This window comes from Hetaerina americana, unplaced genomic scaffold (assembly GCF_022747635.1).
Source record: "Hetaerina americana unplaced genomic scaffold, ioHetAmer1.1.p SCAF_8, whole genome shotgun sequence".
Lineage (NCBI taxonomy): Eukaryota > Metazoa > Arthropoda > Insecta > Odonata > Calopterygidae > Hetaerina > Hetaerina americana.
This window is the reverse complement of record NW_027287427.1, coordinates 73551917-73576953: the sequence shown is the minus strand read 5'-3', so window position 1 is coordinate 73576953 and position 25037 is coordinate 73551917. Positions and strand designations below refer to the sequence as shown.

General features: G+C 37.4%; 3 protein-coding genes across 6 annotated transcripts in view; 2 read left to right on the top strand and 1 right to left on the bottom strand.

Annotated features, from left to right (window-relative positions):
• The window catches only part of LOC139698062 (E3 ubiquitin-protein ligase TRIM33-like), a 36069-nt gene extending 25880 nt beyond the window's left edge, over positions 1-10189 (top strand). Inside the window, exons 10-13 of the mRNA XM_071596931.1 lie at positions 88-268; positions 3342-3531; positions 7575-7727; positions 9136-10189. Coding sequence (XP_071453032.1) covers positions 88-268; positions 3342-3531; positions 7575-7727; positions 9136-9309 — 698 coding nt within the window. The 3' untranslated portion in view covers positions 9310-10189. The remainder of the gene's footprint in view (positions 1-87; positions 269-3341; positions 3532-7574; positions 7728-9135) is intronic.
• A 117-nt stretch (positions 10190-10306) lies between these two features.
• On the bottom strand, positions 10307-18004 carry Noa36 (zinc finger protein 330 homolog Noa36). 4 transcript variants are annotated; one of them, XM_071596936.1, is made up of 8 exons: positions 17884-18004; positions 17560-17787; positions 17441-17460; positions 17201-17351; positions 16789-17041; positions 14623-14787; positions 12935-13063; positions 10307-10785 (listed from the first exon to the last, which is right to left on the bottom strand). In XM_071596936.1, exons 2-8 carry the CDS (start codon positions 17677-17679, stop codon positions 10685-10687), a joined length of 939 nt encoding a protein of 312 aa, XP_071453037.1. In that variant the 5' UTR covers positions 17680-17787; positions 17884-18004; the 3' UTR covers positions 10307-10684. The 4 variants fall into 4 exon arrangements, with proteins under 4 accessions (XP_071453037.1, XP_071453036.1, XP_071453038.1 ...); XM_071596935.1 differs by having other exon boundaries at positions 17560-17729; XM_071596937.1 differs by having other exon boundaries at positions 16789-17020; positions 17560-17729.
• Positions 18005-18134: 130 nt separating this feature from the next.
• The window catches only part of Graf (GTPase regulator associated with FAK), a 101757-nt gene continuing 94854 nt past the window's right edge, over positions 18135-25037 (top strand). Inside the window, exon 1 of the mRNA XM_071596399.1 lies at positions 18135-18394. Within this exon, the coding sequence (XP_071452500.1) occupies positions 18241-18394 (154 nt within the window). The 5' untranslated portion in view covers positions 18135-18240. The remainder of the gene's footprint in view (positions 18395-25037) is intronic.

Sequence of the window (25037 nt, the reverse complement as noted above, 5' to 3'; positions counted from 1 at the left end):
TAATTACACAATCTGATTATCTTATGCTCACATGGTCCTGCTTAGCACTTCGGATGTGAATGCACTAAATTGTTAATTTTTTGGCAGAGCACCATCAACACAACAACGTGGAAATGGAGAGCACAGACGGCAGATCTCCCCTGAGAGATGATCCCAATGAAGATTGGTGTGCAGTTTGTATGGACGGAGGGGAGCTGGTCTGCTGTGACAAGTGCCCAAAGGTGTATCACATTTATTGCCATGTACCACCTCTGAAGGGAATACCTGGGTGAGTGTCAGCACCAATGAAGAATCATTTCCTTTTAGTTTGGGTATTTAACTGTTGTGGAATCCTGATGTAATAAGTACAGTACATGACAAGAATATTAATATAATTAGTACCCCCCTAGGTGCATTAATGGTTTAGTGTAAAGTAGTAATTTTGTGACCTACATACATCCATGTAGCTAAACTCTCTGTAGACGCTCAATGTTTCAAATGAGGTTCTGACTTTTTATCACTCAATTGTTTTCCTGGGTATTATCAAATGTGTTGTGATCATGTAGCTATTATGGTTCTTTATCAAATTCAGATTAAAATGCCAAAAAATCATAGGCCAGCCGCTCTGTTGGTCCTGACAAATAGGTATTGCATTTCTTTATATTTTAAAACCAAAATTGTGTTATATAAGATATGTTGCAGAGTTTTTAGGCAAGGTACTCTTTACCCTAAAAATATGCAAAAGATGGATTTTATCAGTTCAATTTTTTTACTTGATCAAAAGTTCAAACTTTAAAGTGCATAAGAAAAGAGATTTTCTTCTGGAGGATGAATGTATATTGTAAGGCTATAGTCCTGGGGATTCTAGCCAAAAGGAGGGTGCCTCATTGTGAATGAATTGTGTCTGCCATAATTCTTTCAATGATTAATGTACTCAATGCTCTTTTCTTCTAATAAAAGTTTATGATGGACATATTACAATAAAGGAAAGCATTGAGTGCCAAAGGAAAATAACTACTATAGGAAAATAATTTAACCATAAACTTTCTCTCTAGAAAGGTTCTTTGAAGGGGGGGGGGGTGAAAACCCTGCAAGATGATGAAAAAATAAATGAAGTACAATCAATACATGCAGGGTGCGGCACTATAATCCGGACAAGCATGCGGTTCCTCGAATGAGGTTTCCTCGTCGAGTTAGCGAAACCTTCCCCAGACTTGTTGGAAGCATTATACGAGGGTCATCCGGAAAGTAGTAACCGTTCGTGCCGCATGAAGTGCTGACGACGCGAGTAGCCGCTGGACGAGGTCAGATAGCTTCAGTGGCTTGTCTGCCTTCTCTGAGCCAAGTTGCGTGACGCTAGCATTGCCTGTGTTGTTTCTGTGATTGTTTACAATGTTTAAAAAAATTGAGAACGCCGCCAGTTGTGAAGTGAGGGCAGTGATTAAATTCCTCAATGCAAGAAACGTTCGCCCATGTGATATTCATCGCCAATTAAAGGAGGTGTATGGAGACAATGTAATGGACGAGTCGTCTGTTCGGCGGTGGTGTCGCAACTTCAACATGGGGAGGGGGAACACACACGACGATGAGCGTTCGGGGAGACCGTCTGTCATTACAGACCAACTGGTGAGCTCAGTTGACGAATTCGTGAGGAACGATCGGCGCGTCACAATTGATGACATCTGTGAGCATTTTCCCAATGTTTCTCGAACAATTGTTCATGAAATTGTTAAACACCATCTGCATTATGCAAAAATTTGTGCAAGATGGGTCCCTCGCGTATCTCAATGAGCTGGCGGCGAAGGACTATGCAGCAGGAATACAGAAACTTGTCACACGTTATGACAAATGCCTTAATTTGCTTGGAGATTATGTTGAGAAGTAGTTTAAAGTATCCTCTTTCAAATAAAATTTTTTATGTTTGTTAATATTTACTTTTGTGTCTTTATTTCACGAACGGGTACTACTTTCCGGATGACCCTCGTACTTAGCCACAATATCATTAACATTTGATCTGGGGTACCAGAAAAATGGAACTATTTCGAAATATAATGCCTAGCAGGAACACTTATGATAATAGCGGCTCTTTGATTGTACTCCGCGCTTGTACGTAGCATCTTGGCCATTTTGAGGGTATTACTGTTAACGGGATATCTGTAGCTTTTGAGAATGCATTTCACGACCTCCAGGGGAACTACAATATGGCGGGAAATTCTAATTGAAATTTGTCCTGATTTAAGCGCGGTACCCTGTATATAACAGTGTGAGGTTCTTTACCATAAATAAGGAGGCGATTCAAAAAGTAAGGTCTCCTATTTTTTTTCACGAAAAATCAAATTTATTCTCAACTTAGTGTACATCGTAGGAAAGGCTGAGCATTTAGCTATTTTTCTGCATAGTCACCTTAACAATCAATCACTTGTTGCATCCTTGTAAGCAGCTTTTTAATACCGGCATCATACCTTTCTCCCGCCGCGTCATGAAGCCAACTGACGACTGCATGAAGCAACTGACCGCTGCTCATTGTGGACGTTTTCCCGGCCATCAAAAAACTCCCTGCACCACTTCCGCGTGTTTTTTATGTCCATACCCTTCTCACCGTACACTTCCACTAAATGGCGATGAATTTATATCGAAGAAGCAGTCGTCAGTTGGCTTCGCAACGTGGCGAAGAAAAATATTCAGTGAACTTCCTAGTAGTCTTAGCTATCTCACTTACTTTTAATCTGCGGTCCTCCATCAACATTCGATGAATTTTTTCAATCATTTCGGGAGATGTGGCCTAATCGTAGTAACTAAACGGGGTGTCCTGAACGTAGTTAATCATAAATGCTCATGCCACCTCTTTAAAAATCAGAAACCTATTGTTTAACCATTTAATGTGATGGAGAAGAGGCTTTCAGTGTGGAATTGAGTTCCTCTTTAATTTGAAATGGTGTTAGGCCTTTTAAAAAGAAGTATTTGATGACCACACACTTCTCTAATATTTCCATTTTCACGTAAGCAATCGAGGTATCTTGTTCAGTTGGCTCTCAAATGTATATTAACAAAGCAATTAACTTGAAAATCTATGTACAAGCTAGTGAGATATGGTACTATAGAATACAAACCAAAAATTAGATTTGCTGGTGCCATCTCTGGGTCAGGCCGGAACCTTTTCACCCCATCCTCAAATTACTAATTACAGTTGATGTCTCAAGGTGTAGTATGACAGAATTGACTTCATTAGTTGTTAAAGTCATTAATTTTTATCATCACCCGTTTTTAATTAGCATTATATATCAATTGGTATTGCGAAAATGAACAAGAATTTATTGAATTTCTTCTTATTTACTCAGCATCCACTTTTTCTCCTTATTTAGGCCCTCAGAAGCTTGGCAATGTCTCCTCTGTACTGGGCTTGATGAAATACTGGCAACCCCCTTAGGGTCGCGGGATCCGAACTCTCGTGGACTATGCCCAATGGAACTTCGATTGGGACAGAGGATACTTCTTGAGCTTTATTGTCATTATGAGCCCAGTCTTGCCTTCAGAGAATTACCAGGAGCAGAAGTAAGTAGCAATGTTAAGCCTCCACTTTATCAGTTAGATATGGAGAGGATTGGACTAGAACATTTTGATATTGTGTCTATGGATTTGCAAATAAATATGTTTCTAAGTTAAATTATTTGTAATTTTTCCAGTAAAATACGTTTTTTATGATTCAGTATTATTCATTGTTAAAAATTTATTGTCTCAACTAAAACTTGTTGTTCATGGCTTCCTTAATGTTAATTTTAGGTTTCAAAGCTCTTTTCAAAGAGTCAGCTCTAAAAATATCTGTTCCAAGTTAAAAATCCAGAAATACATAGCCAACCTTCTTTACAGTTTTAATCCAATTCCGCAGGAACAATTTTCATTTGAAAATGTGAAGTGAATCTTGCATTACTATAATTCATGGTGCACATTACATATTGCGGATTCTTGATTTAATGATTGCCAACCATCCCTAAAAAATCATTGTAATGTTCATTTATTGCCAATGGTGATTTTGAAATTACTTATTAATAATGATTAATTCTGTATTTTTTAATGTTTTAATAGCATGCATTGTTAATTTCCAATAAATTAATGGGAATTAGTTGTTGATATCAATAACAGCACTAGTTTGTTACCAGGAACATGGCTAGTCTTTGGCTAGAGGCAGTAAATCTTCTTGGAACTGGTTGGGAATGTGATATGCAGGTGCACCGGCCGAATGTGATGTACAGGTCAAGCATGGGGATTATGATATGGAGGTCAAACATGGGGATTATGATATGGAGGTCAAACATGGGGATTATGCTTGTGAAAAATCACACTGTTGACCAAACCGCAATTGGTAAACCACTGAGTATTTGGGAAATCAGAGTTGAGGTTTGGAGAGTCACATTACTTGGAACTGATTTTTATTGATAAAGTTACTGATGTGGCATTTCTTTGAATTTGTTGGATTAAATCTGATCATGGTTACTCCCCAGCATGAGCGTATTTTCCATTCTCATAATTTTACTGCTGAATTTAGAAAAGTATGGATACTCTTTATGACAGATAATCATTATTTTTTGTGGTCTATGACGATTCTTCCTCAGATTTTTGCACTTAGCATAGTCTGCAATGTTATTCTCATTCAACAGCCTGGTTTCTTTGGGAATGTTGGAGTTCTTCTCTTGGTTAACCTTATTCTTCAATTACTTTCATAAAATTGTACCAGGAAACTCACTTGCAATGGCATAGCCTGCAAAAAGCACATTAGCTTAAAATCTTCTAATTTTGAACAGTTTATCACTTCTAAATCTTCCGATGTAAACACTTTCATGCATCAAATGCTCTGCCCTCATGCGTCAAGTGTTCACTTAATGACAAACAATTTTTTTGTAATCACATGACTTTTTCTTGGATTGCCATAGTGTTCATCACAGCTTTTATTTCTTGTTTTAAATATTTAAGGATTTCTTTTTTTAAATGTATGACATTTATTTCATTGTTTTACCTTCAATGCTTAGCCTGATAAATGGTTCACAATTTATAATTGTCCTAATAGTGAACTCATTCTTTCCCATAAGCCTTTTGACAGGAATGCAAAATGCCCTATTGTCAAGCTTTTCAACAATTAAACCTTTTAATGTGCTGTCATAACATTTCATCTTCAGTTTTCCACCTAAACATTTTGTATTTCTAAACTAGTGTAGGAAACTAAATCTTAAACCAATCCAAGGCTGGAGCTGAAATTCATACAATTGGTCCCATCCATTTATCTTACCTTAATCGGCTATATCTCATTACACCATTCATGTTATCAAAATAATTTCAAATTATTCCTTGTAATAGCATCATGCACAATTTTTAGCCGATAGTTATCCTCGCCAAATAATCTCCTGGTTGGTAACAAATTATAACTGAATAATGGAAAAATTTAAATAGTGGAATAAAGTTCTCTACTTATATCTGGCTTTGGCATCCCTTTATATATTAAAATGATTTATCAATTTATCATAAATATTGTGATTGATGATCACAAAAAATGAATGGAATATATTCCTAGAATACCTGTGTGACATTTCCACTATGGGGCCAAATATTTGAAGAAACAGGTAAATGTGTCTGCACCTTCTTAGGCTTATGGTTCCTTCAAAATTTTAAATTACTTTGCCTTTCCCTTTTTAGTAATTTGGATGATTTGCTTTTTGATGCGGAGGGTTTATTGAATTCATCCTCTCCAAAGCTGTGACATTCCTCAGTGGCTGCTTCTATGATCAGTCAATTGCTGTCAGATCTTCATTCATCGCAGTATCTAGTTCTTCTAAGGAGGCATGAAAATTAATCATCTTCTGTTGTAATTCCTTATTAGAATTCAAAGAATTGTGGGAGATCCTGTGACAGTAACTTTTAATGGAGCCAACCGTGATAATAAACACCCATGTCTCACTTCTCTTCCTAACACTGCCCATCTGGGTTCTCTGTCAGCCCCTCATATTTGAGCTGTCTCAGACATGTACAGGTTGCGAATAAGTCTCCTATCTCTCCAATGTACTTCTATTACTGGCAATGCATTCATTTATTCTACCCAATTTATTGTATTAAATGCTTTTTTAAAATCTGTGAAACAGGTATACATCCTGATTGTATTCTATGTTCCCTTCGATTCCTGACCTCATTACCACGATGACATCACGTGTCCCTCTTCCCTTCCTGAACCCAAATTCATCATCCCCTAAGTAATTATTTACCCCACTCTCCATCCGCTAGTTGATGATCCTGAGAACCACTGTAGCTACATGCAAAATCAAACTTATTGTTCTGTAGTCCTCACATCATGTAGTATTTATCTTTTTTGGTATTGGGACTAACTGATCTGAGGAAGTCTTATGGCTGAATTCCTCCCTCATAAATGTATGAATTAGTCCATAAAAACTCTTCATCCCACATTTTCTTAAGCCTTTAAGTAGTTTTGCAGGGATGTTGTCAACCCCCACAACCTTATTGATTTCTGTGCCCTTTCTATCTTGCCACAGGGTAAGCTTGGACCTAATCTATCCTTGTCTATGTGATATTCTCTCTCCATGTCTAATCTTACTGGTCTATTTTCTTTAGCATGCAGTTCCTCTATCTACTACTTTCACCTCTTTAGGATCTTTTCTGGTTCAACCAAAAATTTTTTTTGACTTATCTTTGATTGTTTGCTAAAATTTTTCCTTCTTACTTTCTGACAGGGTATAGCAAACTGATTTCACCCTTCCTCTGTAGACTTTCCATATCCTTGTACTCCCTTTTCCTCTGTGCTTCTGTAGTGTAATTGGTTACACACATAATTTTGTTATTTGACTCGTAATAATTCCTTCTATCTAAATCTGTGTTGATATTCTTCCAGTTCTTTCTCCTTTTGATGTATAACCCATGGTTTCCATGCCCTTTTCCTAATTACAGTCCCTATGGTATTGTTTGCGGCTTTTGTTATTTGCTCCATTTTTTTTATCTTTTGTATCCAGCTCCCTTTCCTTACTCATGGTTTTCTCTATAGTCTGCTAATACTCCTTCCTTGTCAATCGAGTTCATCCTTCTGCATTCCCTTTCCTATACTGTCTTTCTTGTTTTGTCTTTTTGAATCGGATGCTATCTTATGTGAAAATTAAGAACAGTCAGCTGGAGATGTTCTAAGTTCTACTGCTCGAATTGCGACAAAATCGCCACAATTTATTGTAAATCCATCACCGTAACCCCAAGTAAACAAAATCGTTGACTACAGAAATATTGGGCACAAAGTGCAGAATTCACAATAATAAATAACCATTAGGTGCTAAATATTGTCCTGGGGGTGGGAATAAAGTTTAAAGGGGCAAAGTTTATCAATATCAAAATCCGAAAAAGGGATACTGATTTAATAATGTGTTATGAAATAAAAGCAAATTACTCTAGATAACCTCACAAAATGCTTGAATTTATCCTAAATTAATCTTATATTTTGCTGTTACATATAATAGGAATGCCCTTTTCTTGGGTTGTATATTTTATGCATTCTTAATGATCAGTGTACATGGTCTCATTTTTGTATGATAATTTTCTATTCTTTCCCACAGTGTGAAGGATATTTGGATGTCATTCGAAGGCCAATGTCCCTGGACATCATTCGTGGCAAACTAAGCCCTGAAAATGTAAAGCATTATCGTAATCTAGGAGAGTTTGTAGAAGATGTGCGATTAGTTTTTTCGAATGCCTACACATTCAATCCAGTAAGTACATAGAAAGATTGCATTTTAGTTGACTTAAAGATTATGTGCATGCAGTCATGAAAACAAAAATATTTATGTTAAAATTGATGAAATCACCTATTAACAGACTTTCTCAAATTGATAATACCACATTAACCCATACATATGTCCAGACTATTGACCTGATTATATGGCTATGGATTATATTCTTTTTTTCTCAAGTCTAAAGCAAATATATCCTAAAATGGGACCAGCATGGTATTGGTGTAGTGTGCAAATAATTATCTGAATTGTGTCAACAATAACTGAAAGCATTAATTTAAGCCAGGAATAGTATGAAGCCCAGAGTCAAATGTATTTTGTGATTTTTTCATTGTGGATAAGCCACTGATGGTGATATCACTTAACCGATCACCACTTAGATCAATCTGAAAAATTCCAACATTTCTGCCATCCCAAAAGGTAATATTCTTCACCACAAACAATGAGATAGTGGAACACCAAATTAAGTCCATATTCTCTAAGGTTACAGCTACTGGGAAGACATGGTGGGTCTCATGGATTAATATCACGATTTCGGAAGAGCAGCTAAGTTTTTATTACGTAGCTTTTCATGGAAGATAAACCAACATGTATTTGGTGAGAATGGGTTTTGGTGATGATTTTTCCCTATGGCAACAGCAAGTGTTGTCCTCATTCATGTGTGTATTAATATAAATGCACTTATATATATATATATATATATATATATATATATATATATATATATATATATATATATATACATATATATATACATATATACATACATATATATATATATGTATATATATATATATATGTATATATATGTATATATATATGTATATATGTCTGTCTCTGTCCGTCTCTTCCTAGAGAAGGACAGAACTCAAGATTTACTGCATCCTATTTGATCCATGAAAATGCTCGTTTCCCAACTCTCATCCTACACGATCAATGGTAATAATGTACCATATGCAGTCCATTGTATGCAAGTCAACTTTTATGCCTGTCATCATGTACATACACTACCTACCTGGTATTTTTGTATTGTGATCTCTGGGAAAATAAAAAGTAATAATAATAATTATATAAAAAAAGTATAAATCGAGAGTACCACTCGGTAATCCATCACCTGAGAATCAAACAAGGGCCCAGTGCAAGAAGCTGATATGTACCTGTATCAGTCAAAACAGCAATTCCATTTTTATGATTATTTCATCTCATTATTAAATGTTTCCTTTTCATTTTCACTGCAAGTGTGTTAAGTAGTGGCTGTTATTCTTAGAAGGAATCATTGAATTCCTAGTAAATTTAAAAAATTTGATTAGTTTTGAAGAATTTTTATAGTGTAATGTATTTAGTGAAAATGATGTTTTTTTTACTAATGTGATGTTGATCCTTGTAGGAGGAGAGCCAAGTATACACAGATGCTCGTGCACTTGAGGAGTTCTTTAATCAGCTCTTGAGAAAGTGGCTTCCTACCTATGTTGAGGATGAAGATGAGCAGCAAGAAGGTGAGGAAGAGGATGATGATGAATTGTTTGGGTCTCCACCAAGGAGACGACACCGATCTAAGTGAAGATCTTTTGTGGCTGTATATGAAAAGCAATGAAGCTGATGTCAACTCCTTTTTGTTGTCCAAAACCAGGAAGTTTATTCGCTGACAGCAGAGGATATTTGTGAAATGAAACATAGGTGTAAATGGAAGAATATTGAAAAAAAGAAAATGAGAATTCACCCAGCAGTGTGTTTCTTCTTAGTTTCTACCACATGATATGTATGCACATATGAAAATATCTTATGGCCTGTTGCAAAAATAAATTTAGGTTTATTGTATTTTAGGTTAATATTCTTAATCTGCTTGTATTTGTTGCTCTTCTGTTCAGAAATATTCACCTGTGAGTCCTTCAACAATCTGTCCTATCAAAGTATTAAAAACAGCCGTATATGTGTATTTAATGATTGCCAATTTTTATCTGGAGATGCGACTAGTGAATTGCGCAAGCATTAACTCATGGATATAATTGCCTCACATTGTGGCTATAATTGAATTTTTCTAGTGTAGCAAGTCCAGAAGTTTCTCTTCTAAAACTCCTCCTTGACACAATGTATTTTTAGGTAACAGATTATGCTATTAGTAATAGCTATACTCATTTGTTCCTTCGTGAGTTGGCATGAGTTTTAAAGGAGGCGTATGTGGTGTGAATGTGTGTGAATCGGCGTGATGAAATATGACCTTTCTCATTATCTGGTACCATTTACTCTCAGGAAGTGGTCGTTTGAGTGTTTGGAAATCTTGTGTTATCAGTCGAGCGTGTGGAATGTGATCAGAGTATAAACTGAAATGTGTGTATCTAATTTGGTGTGGTTAGCCAAATAATTTGCTATCAGGTGGAAAATGAAGTTTTGGAAAAATTTTTATTCAGATGATTTTTTTATGTTATTGTGTTCCAAAACTGGTTGTACAGAAATTTTAGGGTATACCATTTGTAAATGCAAATTCCACATGGTGTTCAAAGCATTGTCCACAAATGTTGCATATCCGTTTATTTTAACCAAGAGATTCCATACATAAATCACCTTTTAAAATAAATTTATTGGAAAAACCATATGAAACATTATATATATATATATAAATAAATATACAGATATGAAAAATTCTTAATTTCTTACTACAGTTTGACAAATCTGAATATTTGATAACCAATTCTCACAAGCATATTTCAGGAGGTAGTCATTGCTTGCCCTCAAATTATTCCAAATTCAGATGGTTATCCTTCTTCGCACAATACTTGGCATAAGTACAGAATATTCTTCCGGTAACCTCCAAAATTGGTCCACATACATATATAAAGAATCATTAAAATGGTTTGAAAGACTCCTACATTTCAAGTGATGCTTAAATGCCACAAGGCAAAGGACACTTGTGTAAGCATGTTCTTCCAATTTTTGTTTTAATCCCTTTTATCACCTTCATCATCATTGCTCTCTTCATCATCGTCATCATCAGAGTCATTGTCCTCCTCTGATCCCACTTCATAGTCGGAATCTGAATCTAAAAGAAAAACAATATTAATTTTTTAAGGCTTACAGTAATGGTAAAGGCTGTTAATTTCTAAGGGTAACAGTTCCATAATACATTATAGCCAGGTAATCACCAATATCACTGATACAACATTCAACACCTACCAGTTATATTACTACAACCATTTTCAACATAGTAGTTATTTGGAGACAATTTGGGACACCAATGAAGACTTGGGGTGCTACGTGGAGAGCAAGTAAACTGTCCACTGGATGGAATGCTAATTGTAGACACCTTGGCTCATTTCATCAACAGTGAACCCTTGAAGGTTATTCTAAATGCATTCTCTGGAAATTTTATGTCTACCAACTGACCCACCCAACTGCTATTGCCTCCCTCAGAATACTTTCTCTCCACACAATACCCCAAGTGGGAATACCTTTGGCGATCAGGATGATGAAGTGGCTAATGAAAAAGACTACACCAAGAGGGCCCAGGTCTAAATCCTGGAGATGACAAATATTTTTCAATGGTATCTAGATCCCTGATTAAGGTGCTTTGTGGAGAGCACTTAGAGTGAGTATGACGTCCGTTGGATGGGATGTTAACCTGCAGACCCCTTGGTGCCTTTCAACAAGAGTAGGCTAATGCTGATGCGGGGTTTCTCTCCACCCTTCCTTTCCCATCCATCCCTAATAGCACAAATGACCTTAGCTGTCGGTCCCCTCCCATAAAAACTACTACTAACTACTCTGGACTAACTGCCAGGATTTGAAACAGAACTCTCACATCAGCCACCTCACTGCATGAACCCCTTACTTAGCAACTAAAAAAGCAATAATATATTAGTGTAAAATACCACAGCATACCCTTTAAGTTGCTGCTAGCACTAATGAATCTTCCAAAGATTGCTAGTGTTGCTGTAGGTACCTCTCTTCTGGGTAGCTATAAATGTAAATAACAATTGTAATTCTTATTTTTATGTTTTCTTCTCATTTTCATGACTCATTGTCGAAATGGTGTGTATTGATTACACTGCTACTATATGTGTGCATTACCATAATATTGCCTAACTGATATCCTTTAGGCATTTTCCATGTGTACCTATTCCTTTTGCGGTGTCTAAACGAAGTGTTCGTTAAAATTAACCACTTGTCTCTGACAGAACTCCCCATCATCCTTCTAGCTTATCTCATGCAGCCCTAGAACATTTCCTCTCTCCATCTCACTTTTTCAACATATCACAATCACTAGAAATCAATACCAGCTTCATTCTTCCCATGGATGCGATGTTGAGTTGGTACCTTATAACCTTTATTTTGTATTTAAGAAGCAATTTTCTACTATTGTAGTTCTGGTAAGCATACACTGACTATTTATATTTATGAATCTCTCGCATCAAGATGTCCCAAAAAAATCAGCAACCACATGAGCATGAAGATTAACAAAAGGCTATAGCTTATCTTCTCCCTTCAATTGAAATCGGTTTTGTTGAAACAGTAATCTCCTTCTTCCTGTGATTTATTATCCAGCTCTTAACATGTTCCTTCAGCTTTAACCATTTGGGAGCACATGAATGTTAAGTTTTTTGATTTACCAAATCTACTTTCGGCTTCATCCATTCTTTTATCACAGAGGTAGGCTAAAATGCCGCATTGCTTCCATGTTCTCAAGCCTTTCATGACTTCAAGTTTACATGCAATACTGTTCAACAATCTTTTGTGCCTAGTTCCCATCAGGTTATAATTTTAACTTTTTATTTAACACTTAGTTTCTGTTATTAATTTGCTATTATTACCATTTGCAATAAGGGAAATCATTTTCTATGCATCATGTGGGAAAAATACTTAATAATTAGCAGTTTTCCTGGTGAATCAACTTGTGTCTTATAGGCTTTGTCATGCCTGTGTGCCCTCGGGCTGATTTTGGAGTAAAAAATTGCAGCATATTAAATGGGAAATACAGTACATGTGAAGCACGCTGAGCTATGAAGAAGCAAATATATTGGGTTTTAATGTCAAAAAATGTTAAGGACCCAAAATATGACAAATTTTTCATTAGGTGATGATAAAACTTCCTAACTTTGATGGTTTACCAATCATGAGTTACTGCACCACCTATTTGCCATTACTGAAATTTTTCAATTGAGTGAAAGCAACATATCCAAAAATTTCCTTACCATCATCATCATCATCTGCATTTCCTCCACCACCATAGCTGTAACTCCCCATACTCCAAGCTCCACCACCTTCATCATCATCATCTTCTCCAGTGTACTGCCCTTGCCGACCAAACTTATGACTGCGAGCTAAGGAAAAAAGAGTAATGTTTACTTTCCTTAAGTTATAAATACTTGGTTTACGGAACTTAAACACCATCAAACTGAAATGAACTTTCTGTTCCGACAATCAGATTTTCTATGCCTTTTATCTCCGTATGGTATTAATCTTTCATGTTATTTATCCCATATCTCTAATAAATATAAACCACATACATGTAATTGAAAACAATTTTCCTGGTGATGATAAGATTCACAATGGCCTGAGGTTTTTTTACCTATATCTTAACTATTAATAATAATAATTTATAATATGATTTACAGATGGCCTCACCGTGTCATGACTCTTGTGTTAACTGGCTTCTAAAATTAACTGTATGATGCAGTGGATCAGCATTGCATAAATGAAGAACAGGCATTGAAAGTAGATTAAATTGTGTTGTCCTGCATGCTTCTACGTGACAGTGGCACTAGTGTGTTCGCATGCTAATCCAGAGGCTTTGGGTTCAAATCATGATTAGGTTAGTTTCGTACATCTCTGCCTAATTTTATCATATTGTCAACTGGATGCATAGTTTCAGGTGTGATGTGGTGGAAATCATACAAAAATAGTATTACTCTTCCACTAGATATTGATTTAATCCACAACCAGTTTCAATGTACTCCATCATCTTTAGGTGAAAGCTGTAGTCAATAGTTGACACTAACTAGGGGAGGGGGGAGGGCAAGAAATATTCCTTCTCCCCCCAAAGTTAAAAGGATTGTAAGTCAGCACTTGACTGCAGTTTTCACCAAAAGGTGATATAGTACATCAAAACTGGCTGTGGATTAAATCAATCTAGAGTAAAAGTGTTACTATTCCAAAGAAACTGCTGGAGATGCCACAACAGTAACTTTTCACGGAGTCATCCACTAATGTGCATTTCAAATTGCAGTGTTACTATTCGTTCATTATTATCATTGGTTGTTCAATAATCCAACATAATACAGCTTTTTTAGTTTAAATAAATAAATGCCTGGAGATCTCATCCAGCATAATAACTGAGAAGAAGCTTTAGGGTCAAATAGCTTCATCCTATTCTCATCTAAATCAGTTAATGACTGAGGGAAACTGGAAGTGAGGTCAGTCCTCAAGATGCATTCCTGGAATTGGAGTGAATAGTGGACCACTTGTAGTCAGTAGAAATGTTATCGTGGATGAACCAAAATATGTTTGAGTTTGATAGGTAAATTGTGCTCATGGGGAATTGTGAATAAGAGGAATTGTGAATATGTTGCTTGAAATAGGATATGATGAAAGTCACCATCTATCTGAGAAAGTACAATACTAGTCTGATGAATTAACTGTAAAAGAATATTGCCTTCCTGTGTTATTTTTTAAAAACCATAAACAATCTTTCATGTGACAAAAAAATCTTGCCATCACTGGGATGGCCATTCAGAACATTTTTTTGAGTGGGGCCGAAATATTTTAACAAAACAAAAACAGTGAAGGACTAGGTACAAAAAACCTAAAAAACAGAACTATTAACAGTTAAAAAGTTGACCAAAGACAAGAAATGAGCATATTACCAAGGAAAAAAACTCACTTGACATGCTGAGATCCTTAGTCTGTGATGTCTCATAACCACACTTGGGGCAGGGAATCGCTTTGTTTTTTTCATACTTAAAACCTTTTCTTCTTACATGGTCCTCACAGTAACATGTTTTACAACGTAGGCAGGAATACTGACCAAGTTTGTTGCATGACTGGCCTGAAAATATACCAATGGAATGAGAAGTGTATGAGAAATAACATAAAACTCAGCATCACAGATATATGTTTTATGACAATTTCAAATAACTGAGCTGTCCCAGTGTGGGAAGGGAATCAGGCCACCCTCCAGTAGTAGTAGTATTTAGGGGAGGCGACCGACTACCGAGTTCATTAGCGCCATTAAGGAAGAACAGGAAAGGATGAAGGGTGGAGAGAAACCTGGCATCAGCATTACCCTGCTCTTTACAAAAGGCATCAAGGGATCCACAGCTTAACATCCCATTCGACGGACGGCGTACTCACTCAAAGTGCCCTCCACAAAGCACCTCACCTTTGAACCCGGGCCCTCTGGGTGGGAAGCCAGTACGGTAGCCACCGCACCAATCCCACATAAGCATGGTATTTAAGGATTACTTAATGTTAAAGCAAAGATTGATTATAATTTTTTGGCAAATTCATATCAGAAAGCTGGATATTGTGTACTGTTGCATTTCTGTGCACACAATTTTACTGCCTCCATTTTCTTGCAGCAGAGAAATTAAAGCCAAGAAATAACTTACCCATAGGAAGAAATATTGAATGAAAAACATGCAAGTATCAAAGGTAATTATTATAAGTCTCAATTATACTCTTTAAGCATTTGCTGGGTCCAGAAGGAATCAGTATTTGGACCCCCTTTCGTCAATAAGGCAACTATGCTCTTGAAAATTTCAAAGCTGAATTATTTGTAGCCTTTAATAAACACACTTTTATTTATTGAATGTATTATCCATAAGCCACAGTAGTTAGAAACTTATTGTAAGTTAATAAAGACTGGCAAATACATGGGAATATTCACCATCTATTAAATTAAAAATGTTCAGCTAGTTGGATTACTCTTCTTTCTAATGGTGTTCAATAAAATAGTTGAGACTGCAACAAATAGAGAATGTCTTAACTATGAATTGAATTCTTACTTATAATTCCCAATTCATTGTCAGTCAATCATAACTGGATATGGGACTCCCCTTGGAAAAACTGTCCATTTCATGAGCCATAATAATGGCTCTTGCTTTTATGAAATATCCCTTAATATAGTTTTGCGGCAAAAATAATATTTCCCCAATAACAGAAATAGGCTGACTAAAGAGCTTTTAAATATTGGTCATACATGACTTTACTGATGTTTATTTACCAAATTTTAAGCCAAAGGGGACTGCAATTGTGAGAATAGTGAAAATTGTAGGACTATGTAGAGTATGAGAAAGTTGGAAAATATCAAGTAGGATATAGAGAGAGGAAAGACATATAAGGGCTGTACCTGGTGGGATTAAAATATAACAGGGATTATTGGAGAAATAGTTGAAGGCAAATATACAGTGAAGGAGAAGAGAGCCAGAGCATGAGGTGGCACAGAACAAGGGCCAAAAGCAGTAAGAACATAGGCTTAGAAAATGAATAAAACAACAAAGATTTGGAGTAGTTAGTTCAAATATAATCAAGGAATTTTATCATTAACCATTATCTCATTTGGCTTTGCAACAAAAAGTCACAAGTCCACATTAACTTATGAAAATCCTAATTTCCAAGGCCTTCAATGGCTGGACAGTTTCAAATCTGGGTACAGTATTGTGTGGAACAGCAGTTCCAGAAAACTAAATGACAACTGTATGGCACTTGAGCAGAAAGGCATTGCCCAAAATTTAAAAGATACCAAGCCTGTGATATGAAACAGAAATTGTCCAAGCGATACCAACCTAAACATCAAACCTATAAGGTGAAAAAGTTTTCACAGAAATCAAAATTTTTTGCAGTTAAATAAGTGTTGTTTTGCTAACATTGATTTTAAGCAAGTGATGAATTTACATGTAATGATTACCCATTTATTCATGATGAGGGAAACAGCCATAGGAGCATTTGATTCTATTTACGGTAAGACCACAAAAAACTTTTGGTCGAGTCTTAGAAATGTAGGGATCAGCTGACTACCAAATAATAATAATGAAAGTTTTATTCTTACATTTAAAGCTCTCTGATTCAAGAACTTGGCAGGAAGCTTGATGCTCGAATTGGTCATCCTCGCACAGATAGGAATTGCAGAAGGAACAGCGGAAAATGCGACCTCCATGATCCCATACCCCACGCTCACACTCTATACAAACTGCATCTTGTAAAGGGCAGGAACAAGCGTGGACGGAGAGGCATTTTCGTCCATGGCACACCCAAGCCTCACAAAAATCACAAATGGCTCCCTTCGAAGGAAATATCAACAACTAAAATATTAAATTTTACTGTGAATACACCTGAAATATTTATAGCAAGTATGATGAGACACAACACGTAAGGCATCTAGCATTCAAGATACGCAATATAGAAGGATGGTATTATAAATATCCTAGTTCAACATTCAAAAACAGGAAATTTCAACTCACCACCATTCCGAGCCCAGTTGTAAAAACACCCGCATGCTTTACAACACAATCTCCTGTCTTTAACATGCACTTAACCTTGCCACAATGCGCACAGACCGGTAGTCGCTGCAGACTCTGGCAAAAATAGCAGAATGCTCTATTTTTCTGCTTCCTTGGGGCAGGAATATTACATGAAGACAGAATTTTATTTACCGATATCAAACTTCTACACTATTAGTCATGTATAATCGTCGAACTTACCTTCTGCATTTGTCACATTCCTGCAAAAGAAGTTTAGATATATCAAAGCCTTAGAAATTGAAAAAAGCAACGCTAGACTTATGCAAATAAAAGACCAATTTTAAAGAATTTGAACTAACCATTGCAACATTGCTCGGATATTGTGCTATATCTCTATTTTCCTTTGCTGTGCGTATTTCTTTCTGCCGCATTTTTTGCTTCTCCGCTTTCTTTCGCTGACCCGTCTTTTTCTTCGGCATTTTCGCCACTGAAACTTTTTTCCTTGGCGCTAATTAGCTACTCTAATAACCTAAATGTTAGGTGGTTATGCATATAAATCTATGAGTGGCTTTTTAGAAAACACATACCTAAATAGGATCACAAAGATACTACTCTTCAATATCGCAGGAAGTTAACCTAATCAGTCGAGAAAAATTAAAAGAGGCTATATACTAAATTCTCACCAATCCCAACTCGCTAGCAGATTTATACACTCATCGAAAAATAACACAATTTCCCATTCCTAATGATAGGGCAGGCGGTTCTCCGGCAGGCCAGGCACGGATCCAGTTATGAACGTGGATGATTGATACATGCCGATTATTAATCGATAATCGAAATATACACAATCGAACTTTGCGATAGTTTCGACTAGGAAATACGTATATATCGTATATCTTGATATCTGTGATCTCGGTAGTCAACCTATGGTTGTTCGAAGGGAAAGTGGTTGGTAAGATGAAATACCTATGTTATTATGTTTCATGGAACAGTTGATCGTTTGAGGATTTCATTTGGATACAAGCAGTATTAGCAACAAAATGGGACTTCAACCGTTGGAATTTACGGAATGTCTCAGTGACAGCCCATATTTTAGAGAAAATCTACATGCCCACGAACAAGTGTTAGACGAGACAAGTCAGCAAATCAAAGGACTGATCAAGGAGGTGAAATATTTAATCAATGCAGCTCAAAGTAAGTAGAAATGTTTTTAAAATTTTATCACTCCGCTAGTTTTGGCATATAGCTTGCTCCGAAATTCATTTCAGCGGTTATTATCACATGAATTGTATCCTTCTTATTGAGGCAAATATTGAATGTGAGATTGAGTCACTCAAAACAGTATAAAAACCGTGTAACATATTTAATGGTAGTATACTTTCACGGATCTGGATGGGTTTGGTTGGCGTCAGTGTTTCATTTAGTTTCAGTAATATTTTTTAGTTATTGTGTACTACCTAATCGTTCCGTTTAATTTGTTGATATTGTTTAAACTCATAAAAATCAAATATACGTGCCCGTAGACGCCCTTAGCTGTGTATGAGTGAGAGTTTGTGAAGCATCCCATTCTCGTGACTGAGCCGAGTAAAAGTAGGTGTGCTAATATCAAGATCCCGTTCGCAAACTTAAACCACTTGTGGCTTTTCGCGATGCCGTGTGAGGGAGAGTGAGGTTGATCAATGCCGCCCCGTCTGCGACCACTCCCACTCTATTCTCTCTCGTTTGCTTAGCTTCTCCTTATCGAGAGTGGCGGGCAGTGGTTATCGTACCGCCCCCGTCGGCACGCACCTCATGAGAAATTCGGCTATTGATTATCCGCTCATTCCTCTTACAATTCTCTGTTACTATAAGGTGTATCAATATCATAGGAAAATTATTCATTGATGCTGCTAATAATTGATGTTCTGAATGTGATGTGGCGTGATATTCGTTTATAAAATGCTCGATGTAAACGCAATTATGAAATTCAGTTAGTGGCTCTATACAGTAGCCCACCTGTAAATTAACCGACTGAAGTTGCTGAATAGAGAATCATGCCTTCGGTGTTTTTCGACCAGGTTTTACCTTTATAAATAGCTTACATCCGCTATTTGAGCTTTTCAGTACCAAGAGTGTTGCTAACCGCAAATCCATGGATTATGGAGGGCAGGAGATACCGAGCCACGAATTGATAACGCAAGATTACTGCACTACGATGTCCACTTCTTACCTCTCAAGTACAGAGAAATCCGTACCCTTTCTTAAACGCCCAAGCGAATGACAATGGGCTATTTAATATGTACCTGAAAAATCTAGTGCCCCCAAGACGAATTTCTATGTAGTTTTAACATGAGTGAAATTTTGTAGTAGTTAAAAACGCCAAAAATGTATAGAATTAGGTTTTTTACTGGCAGGTTTTTCGCTTTTCACTGTGTTTTGCTCGTTGCAATGCTTTTTCCGTTGCGCATTGATGTTTTATTTATTTTTGGTCATTCTCCATATTCTAACGAATGTAGTGGAAAACAAAAATATTTGAAAGGATACAAACTGAAACGTATCCGTGACGTCCGCTAGACTCACATAATTGAAGCAGTTTGGACCTCTAGTCGAAGCCGGTCTCTGATTGGCCTGGGCCACGTCCCATCCTCACGCCTATTTTAGCCTCTGAACTTAAGTCAAGTCAAATATCACTTTGTCCAATCGGAGTACATTACCTTTGGGTATAATTTGGAGTTTTTATACTACTTTTTAGATGACAGCACAGAAGATCCTCATCTCTTGTATATGGGTGGTATGGTTTGGTTGTTGCTTCTCAAATAATGACCTGCGCGTTTCCAAGTACCGAATTGCCGCCCTGTTCGTGGCGTAGACGGCCGGAAATTTCGTGCGCCCGTGATGGGTAGTTATTTCCCTTTTCCTCCCCACATATTGAAGTTGTTTTATTCTATGCCTCAGAGATTTAAAAATATTTTGTAAAAAACTAATTTCGATTCGAATTTTGTCTTGGGAAATTGTTTGATTCTCAGAGAAAATTCTCGTCTAACGTTACCCCATTGTTTGAATTCATGACTTTTTGTGAAATGAATTCATTTTAAGAAAATTGTTGTCACATTTATAATTTATTTTATGTAAGGAGTACACCTAATTTATGGAAATTGTAAAGAAAATGTCTTTTAATCGAGAAATGCCACCGAAGAAATGCCCTTGCCGAAGAAAGCCCTTCCTCGGCTGCACGGGAAACCTCTGTAGGATTAGCCGGCCAAGTCTTTACTCACCATTCAACGACCCGGGGAATTTCCGCCTCGTACTCAGTGCATTAAGCAGAAGTTCAGTTCCTCCCCAGGGGTCGGAGTAGCTGTTATACCGGAGCTAGAAATAGGTTCAATGGAGGACATTTCCGTGGGTGATATTATTTAAACAAATTATTTCCTGCAGCTAAAAAATATGGTGAAACAAGAGTAATGTAATTTCTCGTAGACTCTTAAGCTCCAGGAAACTTCCATATTTTCCCAGTTATTATGGTAAATGAAATTTAAGTTTTACTTTTATATACATACCATAAAAGCCATAAACACAGTAATCAATCCGAAGGTAGGTTTGGTATGGTTTATATATGTATGTGCACACGTGTATATACATATATAAACCATAAAATAGTAATCAAGCCTAAGGTCGGTTTGGTAGGTGATGATACTAAGCCCGACGGCGTGTGAAATTCACACATCAGGTTAGGGGGGGGGGCAGTTCCTTGCCCTGTGCCGGTTATGGTTTACCATGAAGATCTGGTACTCGAAAAATTACATAGCTTGGGTAGAGCTGCAGGTACTCAGAGAGGCTCGGGAATCGAACTCGGACCCACCTTTCAGCAGTCCAACTCTCTCCCCTGGACTATTTTATATAATTACAACTAGGGCTGCATAGCAGTAGATATTGTAGTCACCGATGCGATGTTGGCAATGCATACAGACCTAATTGTTAGATCCGGCCCTAGGTATATCAACCTGGTTGTGTTTATGTTGTGAATGCGACCATAGAAATTTTTCTTGGTGGTACGAGTCTCCGCACTGCATCCCTGCGGTGACTGTTTAGATGACTGATAATTTAGTCAGGAAAAATGAAACAATTTTATTCATTAGGTCAGCGGCCATCCAAAAAAGACACCCACAAATTTGACATTTCGCCGAAGACCTTAGGGTTCTTTTAAATTTGAAATTATTAGAAGAAAAATTGAATGTTCGTTTCCAAATGTCTCATAGAGTATGATAAAGGAACGTAAGAGGTAATAAATGATTGTATTCCATAAATTTCATAATGGTTTACGTATGTACGAAAGTTACGAATTTTTAACCATCTTCATCTTTAAGACCCTGCCCTTGGACTACATCACCGACGTGGTAGAAGGGTTTATGTGTTATTATGACACCCAAGGGGTTACTTGGCAGAGACAATGGCAATTGCTCCTAGTATAGTCGCCCATGCCGGATAATTCTCATGGTAGGAGCCAGTTGAAATGCAATCCGCCAGCGTCTGTTCCACAGTGAGGCGACTACAAAGGCGTCTGGCCACTGCGTTCGGCATAGGAACTAGGAATGACCGCGAGGAGAAAGCAGAATATTGGCACAGATTTGCGTGTAAAAGGCCCTAGCATTCAGAAGGATAAGTTAGATTTTATAACGGTTAGGCATTGATTTAGGAATAGCGTAATTAATGAGCAGTTTCCCAGGAGCGGATGCGAATTTATATCATTAGACCAGCCAGTTTAGGTATGCTTAACTCCGTGGTACGTAGAAAAGGTATTAAGGGAAATTAAAGCAAAGTTGTTGGGATAGTTAGCATCCAAGTGGAACGAGTGTAAGGTTCAGGATAACGTGGAAGGGTGATTTTTTACGAGATGATTGGTAGCATTTATGAGACAGGAATTTGGCAAGAACATGTTGTCAGTTAGTTCCTATCTTAAAAATAGTGAAGGCTGCCGTTTGCGAGGACTATAGTACAATAAGTTTAATTTCGCGTGCGTCTCTGGCGATACGTTGAATCATCAATAAAAGGATAAAAAAATGAAAATTTAGAGGGTGATGAGTTTGAGTTCAAGAAGGTGAGAGGTAACTGTGATCCCATAACTGTAGTGATTTTCTCCGCTAGAATTTTCGGAAACAACCAGGCTGTAATTGTTTGTTTCGTTGATTTCCATAAGTCTGGGCATTGAATAAATTGGCTAGGATTAATATCGTAAATGTGGTACTGGAGATAGGAGTAGATATGAAAGAGGTGACATCTGCTACCTATATGTCTCAGACAGCTCAAGGTCGTGGAGAAAATGGTAAATGAGGCATGGGAACAGTTGGAGACTGAAATTAAAGTCTGTGGGGAATTCATAAAATCAGTTAGAAATGAGGATGATCAAGCTTTGGTTTGCCAGTCAGCCCATGGGCTGCAGTAATAGCTGTACGCATTATAGAATCAGTGTTATTTGTAGTTAATGAAAATAAATGTAAACGAAGCAAGTTTTCGAGAAAGAGAGATTATGTTAAACGTTAAAATTGAGGCATACCTATTGACCAGAACTGGTGGACGCGTTTAGAAATCTTGGGAATGTTTTGGACCAACTTGGTCGAGGTAGTTGGGACATAAGAAGAAGAATTGTTTGAGGAAAATTAAGCTTTTACACATAGGAGAAAAATGATGACTGGGACATGATTAAGGATGTTAAGTTAAAGAATCGGTAAAGGTTTTGATGTAGTTAGTTGTTTTATACGGCGCAGATACTTAGTTGTTGAAGCACGATGAAAGACGTTGATTGGCTGCTTTTGAGAATTTGGTGTAGAGAAGGATAGAAAAGATAAAAAACGACGGAAAGGAAAACAAACTAAGTACAAGTAATGGTGTGGGAGGAGGCAGATAGTTGCTGAGAGAAATCCAAAGAAGTTAGAGATTGGATCCAAGCAATTTTCTTGGTGATCGACCGTTGAAAACTGTGACGGAAATGTATACGTTAGGCAAGAGAGGTAGGGGCAAGGAAAGAATTGGCATATTGGGCGATGTGGAGGTAGGTAGAAAACATATACGGAATTGGATAAGGTTTTTTTTTTAATTTTAGCGAAGGATATCAGATTGTGTCTTCTTAGGCTAGGCTAGATTTCTTAGCCTCGGCTAACGAGACACAACCTGACATTCCACACACTGGAATAAATTGCTCTTCAATGTCGCATACATTCTATCTCCCTTCATTCCGTCAAACAAGGCTATCATTTTCCTTCCCCTACCTAGCTTGCCTAACGTACCCCCCTCTATCACAGACATCAACATCCCATCGCTCATCATAATGCGCGTACTCTGAACCCATCTTTCCTGCCTTATTTAGATTTCTAACAGTACTCACTCCACCCCCATCATGCCTAGAGCTTCTTCCTTTCCTTCCATGTACCTACTCTCCATCTACGCTCGCATTTCAAAAGCCTCGAATTTGCGTCCATCATCCTTCTTCGTGAACAGAGTTTTCGTGTCGCACAAAACCGCCCTCCATACCAGAGTTTTCACATTCTTTTCTAAACACACTTAATTAACGTCCCTTACATTCTCTCCTCCTATTGTAAACTCCTTTGCATAATATAATTCTTTTTCCCCAATCCTTACTAGTCTATTCCCCGAAGACTCTATCTATATATAGAATACTCTATGAGTATTATTATTATTCGAAATGAAGTACTGTGTTTGATTCTTTACTTAGACTTTGAAGATAGTTCATTTCTTTTTTTCGGCATCGTAGTTTACGGAAAGTGTCGAACAAAAATCATTATTCTCACACGACATTCTAAATGTTTTTGCTTAAAGTTGCATATGTAACGTATGTGCGAATTCTTAGGATGAGCGTTTGAGAGTAGTATCCCCTTCCACCAGAAGTTCGGAACACTAACCGAATTCATTCTTAGAATATTGTCCAAGTGTCTACCGAATTTCCATCCCAGGGAAATGTAATAATTCGCGAGCGGGCAGGTGGGATTTTAGCTTCTGCGAACGCACATGATTGGATGTTTGCCACTGTGGATTGTAGTTGTAGTGCAGCGATTTGGGCGATTAGTGGTTGAAGGGCCAATGGATAAGCGAAAGGTCTTGCATTATTTGATAGAGCTAAAAGTAGATGTCCAGCGGTTATTCATATTAGCTGCTAACTGGACTTAAGTAAAGTACAATGAGAGGGGGTATTCAAGACGGCGTTCCTCGGCATGATCGCTACCAGTACGTGCTTCCGGAAGCACTCTTTGACAATTATGCCTTTGCCGGTGCTCGCAGCTTGATCACCATTCTGGATGCTCCCGGACTCTATCACACCCTGGATGAAATGTAAGGCACCTCATAAGTGTGACGGAACGTGACCAAAGATGCTCGTTGGTCATGAACGGCCCCGACTCAGCTGCAAAGAGGGAAGAGTGGGAAACAGAAATCGAAGGCGATGTACAATGTTGACAAAAAGTGGATCGGTTATTGTAATTCTTACATTAATTCGCCGTCAATATGATTTGGATACGTCGCGTATGTCCCCCATGCACAGTAATCGCCCCTTAGGTGTCGATTTAGTTCGTACTAAGCTCTACGGCGTGCGAAATTCTCTCATCCAGGGAATGGAAGGCCATTTCCAGGTTCCGTGAAGTTCAGGAATACAAAACATTACGCCGCTTTGATATTAATTTTAAAGGTTTCCTCAGTATTTCAGTATGTGACCTTCAAGTCAGTAAAAGGTAAAAAAGTCTTCTGGGATGAAGCAATTCCTGCTTTACTACCAACATGTCCTTTTCTGAAAATGAAGAGTTCGAATTCTTTTATTTGCCATCCCTCCACGTATAATCCTAACCCTGCACCA

Excerpts from the sequence above, each read along its gene's own strand:
- Noa36 (XM_071596936.1), bottom strand. The coding sequence starts at position 17,679 with ATGCCGAAGAAAAAGACGGGTCAGCGAAAGAAAGCGGAGAAGCAAAAA. Across the intron at positions 13,064-14,622 it reads TAAGGATCTCAGCATGTCAA|CTCGCAGTCATAAGTTTGGT; the intron begins GTGAGTTTTTTT and ends TTTTTTCCTTAG. Across the intron at positions 10,786-12,934 it reads TGCAGATGATGATGATGATG|ATTCAGATTCCGACTATGAA; the intron begins GTAAGGAAATTT and ends TTTTTCTTTTAG.